This window comes from Antennarius striatus, chromosome 4 (genome assembly GCF_040054535.1).
Source record: "Antennarius striatus isolate MH-2024 chromosome 4, ASM4005453v1, whole genome shotgun sequence".
Classification (NCBI taxonomy): Eukaryota; Metazoa; Chordata; class Actinopteri; order Lophiiformes; family Antennariidae; genus Antennarius; species Antennarius striatus.
In genome coordinates this window covers 13,153,258-13,166,375 of record NC_090779.1, presented here as the reverse complement: position 1 = coordinate 13,166,375, position 13,118 = coordinate 13,153,258, and the positions used below count along the sequence as shown (strand labels likewise).

Below are 13,118 nucleotides of genomic sequence, written 5' to 3'. Positions count from 1 at the left end.
GATTTTCCTGAGAATTTAAGTGCATTAATTTAAAACTACATAAAAAAAATAAAACAAAAAAACACACTTCATAAGCAAAATTAATTAACCACGTAATCATCTCATCTTCATTTTTAAAGTATTGTTTAGTATTTTTGTCCTGAAGATGTTGCGTTGAAGACAGTAATCACTATTTAACGAACCATCCTGACGAGACAGGAGGGTTGATGCTGCAAATATCCTAGCGACCGGCCGCACCAGTTCAGACCACTAGGGGGCAGTGCAGCCCCATATCAGCCATTCAGGAAACGATGTTGGATCGGAATGAACATACAGTATATGGGTCATTCTGCCACAACAGTGCAATTTGCTTGTTGTAACTCTTCGAAATTAAACTTCAATTTTCATGCAATTGCAATATATAATTAAATAATATACATTTGTTCATTCAAAACGAGTACTGGTCAATCTCAAGATACTATATTTAATGTTTTGCAACTATCAAAGGTTTATTATCGTTGTATTTTTTTCTCCGCTGTTGCCAGGACTCAAATGCCATTTTAAAACCATGTTTAAAAGAATATACATTATTAAACATAAATTGTATTCCCTTACATAAAGAGTTATTGTAGAACAAATGGTTGTTTACGTGATGAAAATACTAATATTTATGACAAAAAAATGTGACCACAGTTGTATTTCTCTAAGAATGCAACTCGAACCTTTTTCTTTATAGGACATAAAACAAAATTTTAATCCAAGGATTGAGCATTTATTTCATTAAGTAATCAGACAATTGTTGGAAAAAATATAAAGGCAAAAAAAATTTTTTCTTCATTTTTAAAGAATCAATATACAATCAGGAATGCAATTGGTAACACAGAAGAAAATCAGTATACAGGAATGAGTATGTGAGTATGTTATGCGAGTGTGTTACCTGTTTATTATCAGACCCATTGCACTACTGATCTAAATGAAGTACATCATATTAAAATATATTGTTGTTAGATTGGTAAGATTAAAAGACAGAACATATACAAAAGCATTAAAATACATCAACATTTCAAAAAGCTCTTAGAGGTAGTATAGCGGGGGTCATAAACGAAAGCCTCACTATCTATGTGTGTGCTTGCGTGCGTGTGTGTGTGTGTGTGTAAATGTACTGGCTTTGTGCCTTTTCGTATGACACAGTGAAAGGAGAGAAAGAGTGATGTACTGTAATGTTTTCTCTGCTTGTCTTGCTTCTCTCACTTTAACGTGTCGCAGATGCACAGCATCAGTTCTTTACATCTGGAAAAGATGTTCCATTCATGGATCTATGCATTGACCACCATTTCCAGATTTTAAAAGTGCATCAGAGATCACTACTCATTGCCTACTCATTGCTCCTTTGAGTCACAGCAGTGACGGTAACAGCAATGAGTTTTTAGCATAAAATTAGAAATTAAGTGAAATCTAGCCACTTAGTAGCTGTGCTTGTAGCTTGAGCACGTGGACCACATCCTTAAGATTTAACTGAATATTTTATTTTCGATATAAACACAATTTGGGGGTGAATCTGGACAATTGAATTCATTAATACTTTTAAATGAACGTTACATGATAGAACTGTTTGACCTTCTTTCATCAATTACACCTAAACTGCTGGATGGATGACAAAAATTGAGTTTTTAGAATGAACTCTTCTGGCACAGTTATATATGATTAAATTTAAGGACAAATAAATGAGATAACTTACCAAGACCCAAAGGATGTCATTTCCAACAGAACTTGTCACTGGTGGAATGTTTTAAAATCGTCAGAGGGTGGAATGTATTTTGGTAACAGCAGCAAGTGAAAACATTTGTTTTACAGATGCAGATAGAATATGAAGTCACAAACTTTGGAATGATTTTGTCCATAAATTGTGGTAAAGTGTAGTGTTTCGTGTGGGGACAGGCAAGGAATGCTATGTATCACTGTTTTAGATGCCTTTTTAAAATATTTTAAATATATATGTAATTTTTACAATGATACACAGATATTTATCCATTATCATAAAGAACAGCTGATAAAGTAGACATAATGGTAAATAACTTCCTCAATAATTGACAGAACAGAACGGATCAGGCTGTTGTCTAATTTGTCATTAATTTATTTCCATTTATTACACTGACAAAATCTAATCAATAATTCCCACTTCACGTTTTTTAGATTGAGATTGCGTTGATGCACAAATCATACTGATTTAATGGCTTCATAATATTCTTTCGACTAACTGAATCTAGAATTTTCTTTCCATGATATTTAAACAAAAGAAAGGATTTCATGAATTGGATATCAGTTTTTTCTCCTTTGTCTAAAACAATACACGTTTAGAGTTGATAGCTGAGTCCTTTCAATCTGAGACGATAGACAATAAAACTAGGCCAGAATATTTTAGATTGCCATCAGTAAAAATGATCAACACAAGCAAACACAAAAACAAAAAAAACTGGGATTAGTAACAGCTTCCTTCTTACTAGACTGTGTTACAGTTTTAGATGTTTCTCAGCACTATCTGATGAAGCTTCAGCACAGTCTCTTTCCTCCAGCTGTACTGATGTGATATCCACAGTCGGATAGATTTAGAAACCAATTCTTCACATACTAAAAAGAAAAGGAGGACAGAGATGGAAAAAAGGAGTTACCATTTAATCCAATCCTGTCTCTTAGGACCAGATTTTTATCCTGTACAATTTTAGACACAATGTGTGTGTTTTAACCCTGACCCTATCTTTTCATTGCTACCGCAGGATATTTTATGTGTCTTCGTGCCACATTTTGCTGCATTAACAGCTTCTGCAACCACAAAATCAAAAAAAGCTTGAAATGCATTGTTCTAGATGTCTATTCCTGTTCCATCCATTTGGAGTAAATCCTCTCACTGTATCTCACAAAGATTTGCAATCACATGTTTACATCCATTAACCATCTGTTCACAGCTCATTCTGTCATTGTCATTCTCTTGTAGATGCTTTCAGTAAACATTTGTGGTACCCGTACTTTTTTTTTTCCAGACTCATGTTTCATCATGAATCTTCATTAAAACACAAATAAACCACCATCATTCTCCACTAGGTGGCGTTATGCATTCACCGGTTTCTGCTCCCGGTTCCGGTTCGTTCATTCATACATGGAATCAGCCATGCCCGTGTGCTTGAAGGCCTCAGCCACCTGTCTGGAGTGTTGTATCTTAGCCGCCAGTGCCTCCAGAACATCGTTCTGGTCCACAGCAGTGGCTGTCCGGTAAATGAACGTCCCCATGGATTCCAGACCCCTCATGCCGAGATTCACCCCACAGCCTAGAAAATGGAAGAAGAGGGAAATGGAAAAGATGCATTGCATACATTACATAGAGCACATCTCATTAAAGAGCAATTCATATTTATAATATCAACTTTTTCTTCAGATAAAACACCTAATGGGACTGTTTGGACTGATCAGTAGTTTGAAGATAAAAAGAGGGAACATTTTGGAGTCTTGTATTGTTTTTTAGGGCAAATCCTACCAAGAACGCATTCAGCTGTTTTGGAGACAAGTGTACCTGTGTCGAAGTTGAGGACGCGCGCCGCCTCCCCCTCCACAGTGACCGCCACGTTGTCGTCCTCTATGTAGGCAGCGCTGATGCGTCTGTGTGACAACTGGATCTCAAAGAGACGCCGACTGCAGTGCATGTGGTGGAGCGTCATGTCGTTGAGACGGGGCTCCACGTCTGTCTTATAAGCATTGAAGGAATGGTGGAAAATGTTCTTCATGATCTGGGCAGGAAAACAAATAAATATATATATATATATATATATATATATATATATATATATATATATATATATATATATATATATATATATATATATATATATATATATATATATATATATATATATATATATATATATATATAATTTACAGTACATTGATAGCAATCATATAATATCTAGACTTCTGAGGGTTTCAACAGCTTCATACTTCCATGAAGAAAATAATCAAATATTCAATATTCATATTCACAATATTCAAACAAAACTTTTCACATTAAAAATAATAAAGAATTATGAAGTTAATAAGAGGTCAACCCAAAATGTTTTCATGATCGTTCATGAATGCATTGGCTTCCAGTTTGAGCCAATGAATGGAATTTGTAAAATTGTTTTATTTGAAATGAAAATGTGAAGAGACTGTCTTGGGTGAGTTTGCGCTCTACTGATCACGTCTCTAGCTTCTATCTGCACCAGAGAAACTGTTCCATTACCATCTGGAATGAGTCACTAAAATTTCAATCAAATCAATTTGAAACTATGTGAAAAAAAGACTCCACTCTTTCCTGTGTGCCGCTGGATAGATTTTATGGTACTTGTAAGGACACAGTTGTAAGTCTCATTCTCCTTCACTCTGCCACTGACACCTTCTCTGAGCTCTGCTCTTCTTGAATCCTGCCTGCAAAGTCGTTTGTTACCAAGTAACAGCGCGTCTGAATGACCGCCCACATAGCAACAAGCCCTCCAAAGATGGTCTGGCTACATACCAGTATGTACTATGTGCTGTGGTTGTGGGCTGCACATGATAACATCAGTGCTTGACATGAAAACCTACAGGCTTTAAATAGAAACGCCAAATGACCAGCAGCTTTAACTGAGCAGCCTGTGTTTGAGCTCTGGAAGGTAATCAACATATCCTGTCCTTATTGATTCATATTACAGAGTACAGATGGTTCTCTATGCGCACACACACACACACACACACACACACACACACACACACACACACACACACACACACACACACACACACACACACACACTGGTAAGGTATCTGCTCTCTTCCTCCTCTTTCTCCATTTCTTTCATCTCGTGCTGTCTTTGGCTGAGACACACTTGCTACTCAAGTATGTCAACAGACTTAAACACACACATACACACACACTCTTGTAAACACATGAACCCACAGCCACTAATGGACTCCTACAATGGTGCATGTGTTTAAAGAAAACACAGGAATAAGTAGGTAGGCAGAGCAACACTCATTATCTGTCCTCTATCTGGATTAACTGGTAAACAGAGCAGCGTTTTGTCCACAGCTCTGGTCGTCATCAATGACCGCCCACAGAAAACAAAGCTTTGGGACAGTTTTTCACAAAAACAGTCAAAAGGCTCACAGAAGAACTGGCCGTGTGTCTGAGGAAACGAACTGTCTTGGTGTCGGAGGCGGGGCAGACGAGCGCCATATAGCGGTTTCTGAAGGTGCCGTAGATCTTCAAGTGGAAGCCGGGTTTGGTGGTGGGGTTTCGGTGTTCTCGGAAGGCCTCCATTCCATAGGCAGACAGGTCAAAGTAGAGGCTGTGGGCACGGATCTCAGGAGTGGGCACCTGAAGTTAAAATACAGGAGAGACACTCGATAAAATCGTTTCAAATTATTCCATTAATTCCAGTTTTTAAAGATACTTGATCTCATATATTTTCTTAGTCTTAGCAACGACCATCCTTATGGTGTTAAAATATGACTTATACACCTTCAGCATTATGGATCTGTGTCACCTGAGCAGTGATTAGGCAAAGGCAGATTTTTATTCATCGTTCAGACTGGCAGTGACTTCTCACTTCCCCTCAAGCTAGAATGGATCAATTTCCTTTCCCATGACATAAACCAGCCGAGTGGAATCACAGCAGTTATAGTGCAGCCAGGGGATATAGAGCAGGAACAAACCAGTGAGCGGGTGGGGATGGAAGGGACAGTAGGGCTGACCTGGTCATATCCCAGGAGGTAAATTCAATCACAACAGGAAACAGCCTGGGAGTAACTGGGCCAATAAAAGGCAGCCACGCAGCCACTAAAGAGAACATGGTATGAATTCTTATGGTGTCCTGACATACCAATGAAGACATTACCTTGGAAACGTTAACCCGTTTGTCCATTTCTTCAGACTAATAATCTTTTTTTTCTTCTGTTTATATAATCAAAGAAGGTGCCATTCGTCTGCATGAGACAGTCTCCTTGAATGATGTAATTATCAACAACGGCTAATGTCCAGTGACCCATGCAGAATGAGCAGCCGACTGCTGCTGGGAATACCATTTGTCTATGATTTGCATCTCCTCGCCTCAGTGGAACGGCAGTTACGCCACATTTCTTATTTTCTGTTTTGCAGCGTACATAACAGTCAACAAAAGAATTCATTAAACAAATATTTGCACAACCATTTAAGTGATCGTATTAATATTTATCAATTTATTATTTTACCCACTACCAGTGAGTCATCATCAAAGGAGACATCTGTTTCTATAACGTCAAAAACCTCTAATGTCAAAAAGAAAAATAGTTGATGTAGTCATCTTAAATTATATTCATCTGGCAGAAGACAGATTACAAGTCTGACTGGGAAGATTAATCCTTACTTATATCTTTTTTTTAATAAGAAAATCAAGCCGGTGTTGATGCCAACCAGATGAAAGAATCTGCTCGCTTTATGAGCCCCAATAAACTCCCTGTAATATCCTGTTTCTACAGTCATCACTCTTTGCACAAACAGAGACCTGTTAGCTACTGCTTCAGCGTGTGCGCATGAGTGAACACAGATCATGCTGACCTGTCTCTGATCTAGTCTCTCTATGGTTGCATTAGCTCCGTAGGCGTGGCAGGACTCCACTGTGTAGTCAGAGCTGATGCCCAGCACCGAGCAGGAGCCACCACACGACCCGTCAGCTACCACAATCACACGTGGCCAGTTGTTGTGAGGGATCTTCCGCAGGTATTCCTCTGTGAACTGAGCATAACACAAGGTGGTCGGATGTTAGATTTATCAATTAGAGATAGACTACATTTCTATGTTGAAAAATCCCCTGCAAGATTTTTGACTTTCTGAATTTCACTGACATGATTAATAAATAAAATCATGAATAGGGTCAGAATAAGAAATACATGAAAGTGTTCCAATCCAATAACTTTAAAAGAATTAATTTTTAAAATTCTACACTGGCTAGTGATTCTGATCACGAAGAACTGTTTCCTGAATGCAACTCAACCTGTCAATATAAATTTAATTAAAATCTGCTCATAACTGTTTGTGGAATCTTGCTTGCAGAGAGATAAACTATCAAACAAACAAACACTAGTTAATCATTATTACTACTTAACTATGCATATTACATTTTTGGGATGGCGGATAAACTGCTGACAACCTTTTCCAGGTTATCAGAAGAATATAGAACACTTCGAGTTCAAGGTTCCTTTTTAATGACACACAACACAAAGTCCAAAAATATCCAGTTTGTTATAACATGAGACAAATAAAAACAGCAAACAACAGGAACGTTAACATCTGAAACAAAGACAACAAGCATCGTCCATTTTTATAGTAATGACCAATAGATTTCTTGTTGAACACTTACCAGTAGTTGTTTAATTCATATCTTCAGCTGACAGTTTTCTTTCTAGATATTTTTGGTAAGATTAATAATATCCGACAGAACAATTTAAGTAGTTACCAGAGAAGTACTGAGAAAATACCTGAGTTAATTAATGTTAAACAAATGATTATTTAGAGCCAATGTGAAGAACTGATCCTGAATGTACTTGACGTAACAGTTATCATCTAGTTTCTCAATCATTCTTTACTGTTTTCTGTTTTGTAATACTTGCACAACAATTGTATGCAACATATTTTAAAGTGCCTTCAAACTTTTCATTGCTGGTCTTTCTTAGGTTTCTATTTGTGACAAGCTGGATTTAGTTCCTTTGATTGCTTCATGCTTATTATTTTAAGAAACATTATTATTAGTTCTGTCAGGCGATTAAAAAAATTAATCTAATTAATTATGGGATTTGTAATTATTTAATCTAATTAATCTCATTTTAATCTCATACCTGCTAAAGGCCCCCAAATAAAGAATTTGAATTCTAGGACATTACAAAATTGTAGTTCATGACTAATCAATAGAATATACAAAGAAGAGAAGATTTGAAATCCACATTTTTATTGGTTAAGTGTGCTTTATAAATGAAATTCAAGAGAAAAAAGGCCAAGCACATCAGCAAACCAAGTAGGCCAGGTGCATTTCTCAAAAATGCAATACAAATACAGTTAAATAAAATAAATAAAGTTCAGAAATAAAATAAGGCTGAGTCTCAAATAGGCACAGAAGCAGACTCTCAATCAAAATGAATACTACAGCTGACTCAATACAGCAATTCAAAATGAATAGTATAGCATGCCTCTAAATAAGGTAACATCAATAGTAAGATGCCAACAGGCTTTTCCTTTAAAAGGCTAAGCTAACGTTCAACTGTGTCCTCGACATGTTTTGCATTTAAATGATACATTAGGCTGGAGCTGCTTCGGTGATATGAAAATTCTCTTTTACAAAAGGTACACATAATAATGGGCAGCACGGTGGCACAGTGGTTAGCGCTGCCGCCTCACAACACGGCGGACCCGGGTTCGAGTCCCTCTCTGTGCGGAGTTTCCATGCTCTCCTCTTGTCTGCGTGGGTTCTCTCTGGGTTCTCCGGCTTCCTCCCACCTCCAAAAGCATGCGCTTCAGGTTGATTGGCCGTTCCCAAATTGGCCGTAGGAGTGAGTGTGTGTGTGAATGATTGTTTGTTTCTATGTGGCTCCGCGGTACACTGGCGTCGTGCCCGGAGTGTCCCCCGCCTCACGCCCTGAGTCTGCCGGGATAGGCACTGGCTACCCCGCGACCTGTGTTAGCGGATTAAGCGGATTGGAAGATGAATGAATGAACAAATAATAATAATAATGGATTTATATAGCGCTTTTCTGGACACTCAAAGACGCTTTACATCGGATCCATCATTCATTCACTCCTCATTCATACTTGGTGATGGTAAGCTATGTGTGCAGCCACAGCTGCCCTGGGGCAGACTGACGGAGGCGACTACGGCGCAGAATCACTGTGTTTTTGTTGATAGTTCCGTCTTTGTTCTTTTTAGAAACAAACTTTCGGCCCAAAGGTCCGAGTGGGCTTGCCTCACTCTCCTGTGTCGCGTCCATCTCTGTTGTCAGTCAACAGAGATGTTGTCAGTCAACGAGTGGCGCAGGTACGAATTGACGTAACACTGCAGCCTACGGGTCCCTCAATGGGACAAATTTGCCACTCGCGATTAATTGCGTTAATTTTTATAGCGTGTTAATTTGCAGTTTAATTAATTAATCTAATTAACGCTTTAAAGTGACAGCCCTAATTATTATTAATATTATATTTATTATTATTATTATTGTCATTACTATTATCATTGTTGATATTATATTACACATATACACTCTAAAATTATGTTAAGTGGGAAGTCCATGTAGAGTTATTTCTTCTCCTAACATAGCAGATGCCCAACACCACATTGTTCATGTGGTTCCTTCTGGCAGATGCGCCGTGATTGGTTAGGTGCTTGATTGACAGGTAATGGGTAGAGTTGGTGACAGCGTGACAGCATGACACTTTCCAAGTGAGCTTATTCAAATATACGGGTGGGGAGACTGATGGGCTCTTGAGGTTGAGTCTTTCTTGTTAACAGAGAGCCTCACAGAGATTATAGCCACGTGTGTGCGATGCTGCACAACAGTAAAAAATCAGTTGCTCTGTCTTTCACAGGGTGACAGTAGCTAAGTCCACTGTCGCCTTGTGAAAGACGGGGCGACAATGAACCGATCACCTTCTGGAGAGCAGAGGGTGATCTGTTCATGACCGTGTGGGCCAAAAGGTTTGGAGTGTAAACTGGCAGCAGGAGGTGGCAGTTCTCCCTCCTGATCATTTGGGTCTCCCAAAGTGTGTGTGTATGTGCCTGTACAATATATACGCGTGTGATATGAAGAGTTGAAAAAAGTAACTTCCCTATAAGGATCAATAAAGGATTGATTATTATTAGTTGAGAGGGAGACAGAGCAGGATAGATGGGAAAGATCAACAGGCTGAAGGGGTAAATAAAAGAACACTACGGGGAGCTGCAACGACTAAGATCATAATAGATGTCTAAATATAGACTGTGAAAAACAGGTTATTGCAACTTCAAAACTTTGAGGCACTGACAAGGAAGAAGGGTAAAACAATTATTCATCAAACCAAATTTAGTGTGTAATTAAATAGAAATGGCAGAATTGGCAGAGATGCTAAACAAAACTGAAGTCTGCAGTGATTGAAGGCCATCCTGACCGTAGTTTGGTGAGTCAGTGGGTAGCAGTGAGGACAGTCACAGCTAGTAGGGATGGCACTGGAGCCGGGGAGGAATGAAGCTGGAGGATGTTTTCTACCGTCTGATGAGTGTCAAGAAAAAATCACTATGGCAATCGCTCACAGGGAAACACTCCAACCAGAGTGAAGATGTGTCTCTGGCTCTCAGCAGTGACATAAATATTCACTGAACCTTTAGAGATTGTTTGTCCATGTTGAAAACTCTCTGAGAAACCCCTCTGAGGTTTTCATGACGGTGGTTTCACGTCATGGTGGCAAGTTTCAACTCCAAGCAAACCATCCTAAAGATTTTACAGTGAGGATAAAACAGAACTTTATGGAACTGGGATGGCAAATGTGTTTTTTTCAGTGTTCATGGCATCACAGTTGATGGTGTATCCGATGTTGTGTTATGGAATCAAGCCCACTCTAACGTTTAATTTAATATGGATTGGATTTGGGCATATGAATTAGGACTGCTATTTAAAATACATCTAATTTTAATAACATAAGCTGCAGTCCTGTCCTGTATTTTCCACAGGTTTAATGTCTGTTTTTGTTACAGGTTTTTTCCACTGATGAGCCCACTCCCACTCTGATCTGCATGCATGTGCAGCATGTCTGGTGTGAATATGCAAATTAGACATAAGGGTAATTGCTTTTGAATGGTATAATTTACAACATTTTGGTTGATGATGAAATAAAGTAGAATTAAAATATCGTGTGTGCTGCAGGATGGGCTAAATGGTTCATACGGAGAGCAGCAGAAAGTCACCACGGGTTATTTCCCGACCAGTGCTCTATATATTTTTAATTATGTGCTTCAGAAAAGGGAACTGACGAGGTAACATAGGAGATGCAACATGTCACAAACCAGAAGATGACCGACAGTGTGTGTGGAGTCAGTGATGGGCTGACCTTGGTTCCCAGCTGCACCTTCACCTCCACTTTCTGCTTCTTCTGCTCCAGGATGCTCAGCAGGTACTCCTGAAACACCCCTATCCTGGTGAAGAAGTGATCGTTGTGCCAGCAGCCTTCCATGTTATCGAAGTCCACACCGAGTCCCAGCAGAAACTTCACGCTGCGGGGATCCAGAGCGATCTGCTGGGGCCGGCAGAGCAGGGCGCTCCGGTACCTCTCATCCAGCACGGTCAGCTTCAGCACCTTACCGGAGCGGACAGCAACCAACGCGGCAGTCAGCCCCACGGGTCCAGAGCCCACGATGAGCATCGAGATCCTGGCCCGCCACTGCCTGATGCCATCCAGGCTGACTTTGACCAGCACATACACCACCACAGCCACCGCGGTGCTGACGGCCGTGTCGATGGCGAGAGCGCGGTACCTCTCATCCGCGTCCTCCCCGATGTCGCCAACTCTGGCGTTTTGTGGCTGTAGAACGTTCATACCATCAGCGGGCACAGAAGATGTTTCACCAGCAGCTCTATCGACCCTGGTGTGCCACACGTTCTGTCATCATGTGTGTGTCTGCTGTTGGGGGGGGGGGGGGGGGCAGACTCTTCCTTTGACGCACAGGAGACACCGACGGTGTGCGCGTCCTCTGGGAGTGGAAGTGTTTCTGTCTCACGCACTGTCTGAAGCTTATCGCGCAAACCTACAAAACGAGGGTTGAAAGAAAACGCCTCACAAAGTCAATTAAGATTCCTCATCCTATAATCCAATTAGGATTATTAGGCTTTGGGTTTTCTCAGAACTGTTGGTTAAAAGGGAGAAGTCCATTTCTCTCTCTCTCTCTCTCTCTCTCTCTCTCTCTCTCTCTCTCTCTCTCTCTCTCTCTCTCTCTCTCTCTCTCTCTCTCTCTCCCTCACACACACACACACACACACACACACACACACACACACACACACACACACACACACACACACACACACAATCCCAAATGACTGACTATTATTAAGTGTAGACCTGCTGTTTTTCTAACAGCAGGGCCCTCTCCAGCAGTGGGAGAACGACCGGACAAATGAGAGGACAAAGTCAGTGTGAAGATGTTAAAAAAAAGCAGAGGAGAGAGAACATATTTGGAGCTGTTTGTAATCTCCTCGTGACCTGTGCATTTCCACCCCATCCAACTTCTCAGACAGTGTTCTCCAGTCTACAATGTTATGGCGTTCACTTCCCCTGCCGTCCTCTGACATAAAAGCAGACTGAACCTGGTGATTGCTTCTCACAGCACAAGGACAATTTACATGAAAATATGCATTATGTGATGCTGCTGCTGTAAATGATCATAATGGGACATTGGAATATGCAGAACTAATGACTAATGGCTCTGTGATGAAGCCATTTGTGTGGATCTCTCCCATCCATATCTTTCACCCTTATCTTTTTGATGTCTTTCTTCTATTTATACTTTTAAATGTTTGTCATGAAACCAGGCATGTGCTTACACGTGTCCATCATTTTATTCAATTGCAAACATACCGGATACAAATAGAATGAAAATAAATCTTACCACTGAATCAATGAAAACATATTATGCCGCGAATGAAGAGCATTCTGTGAACAGTCTCCTCCTCCATGCCTCCTCCCTTTTATGACCCAATACATCACACTCATCACAAGCTTTAGCATTCCCGCTAAAGCTCTGACCTTTAAGCCTCATTTGAGCTCCGCTCATAAAACCAGCACTTCCAAGGTGATGATGACATCAATTTACCTAAGTGACTCCTGATATAAGCCAAAACCTTCACAGGAGATTGACAGACATACAGAAATTATAGGTAATAATGAAGATCCAGCAAGGGAGCGCAGTAAGAAAGACAAACCCACACACACACTCAGAAAGAAGCAAGCATATTAGTGTACAAACAGTAATTAGTTTCCATCTCTGCAGGTGCCTGGCAACGATAATGCTGTCCATCCAGTCGAGATGAAAAGAGGAATGAAGCTCTAATTACAGTAAACTTGCAAGCTGGCAGTCAAATAC

At 40.0% G+C, this 13,118-nt stretch overlaps 1 protein-coding gene across 2 annotated transcripts; it reads right to left on the bottom strand.

Annotated features, from left to right (window-relative positions):
* Positions 1–774: 774 nt before the first annotated feature.
* si:dkey-234i14.6 (uncharacterized) lies at positions 775–11,653 on the bottom strand. 2 transcript variants are annotated; one of them, XM_068313688.1, is made up of 5 exons: positions 11,090–11,653; positions 6,581–6,757; positions 5,153–5,362; positions 3,545–3,758; positions 775–3,302 (listed from the first exon to the last, which is right to left on the bottom strand). In XM_068313688.1, exons 1-5 carry the CDS (start codon positions 11,573–11,575, stop codon positions 3,124–3,126), a joined length of 1,266 nt encoding a protein of 421 aa, XP_068169789.1. In that variant the 5' UTR covers positions 11,576–11,653; the 3' UTR covers positions 775–3,123. The 2 variants fall into 2 exon arrangements, with proteins under 2 accessions (XP_068169789.1, XP_068169790.1); XM_068313689.1 differs by having other exon boundaries at positions 3,545–3,716.
* Positions 11,654–13,118: the final 1,465 nt, after the last annotated feature.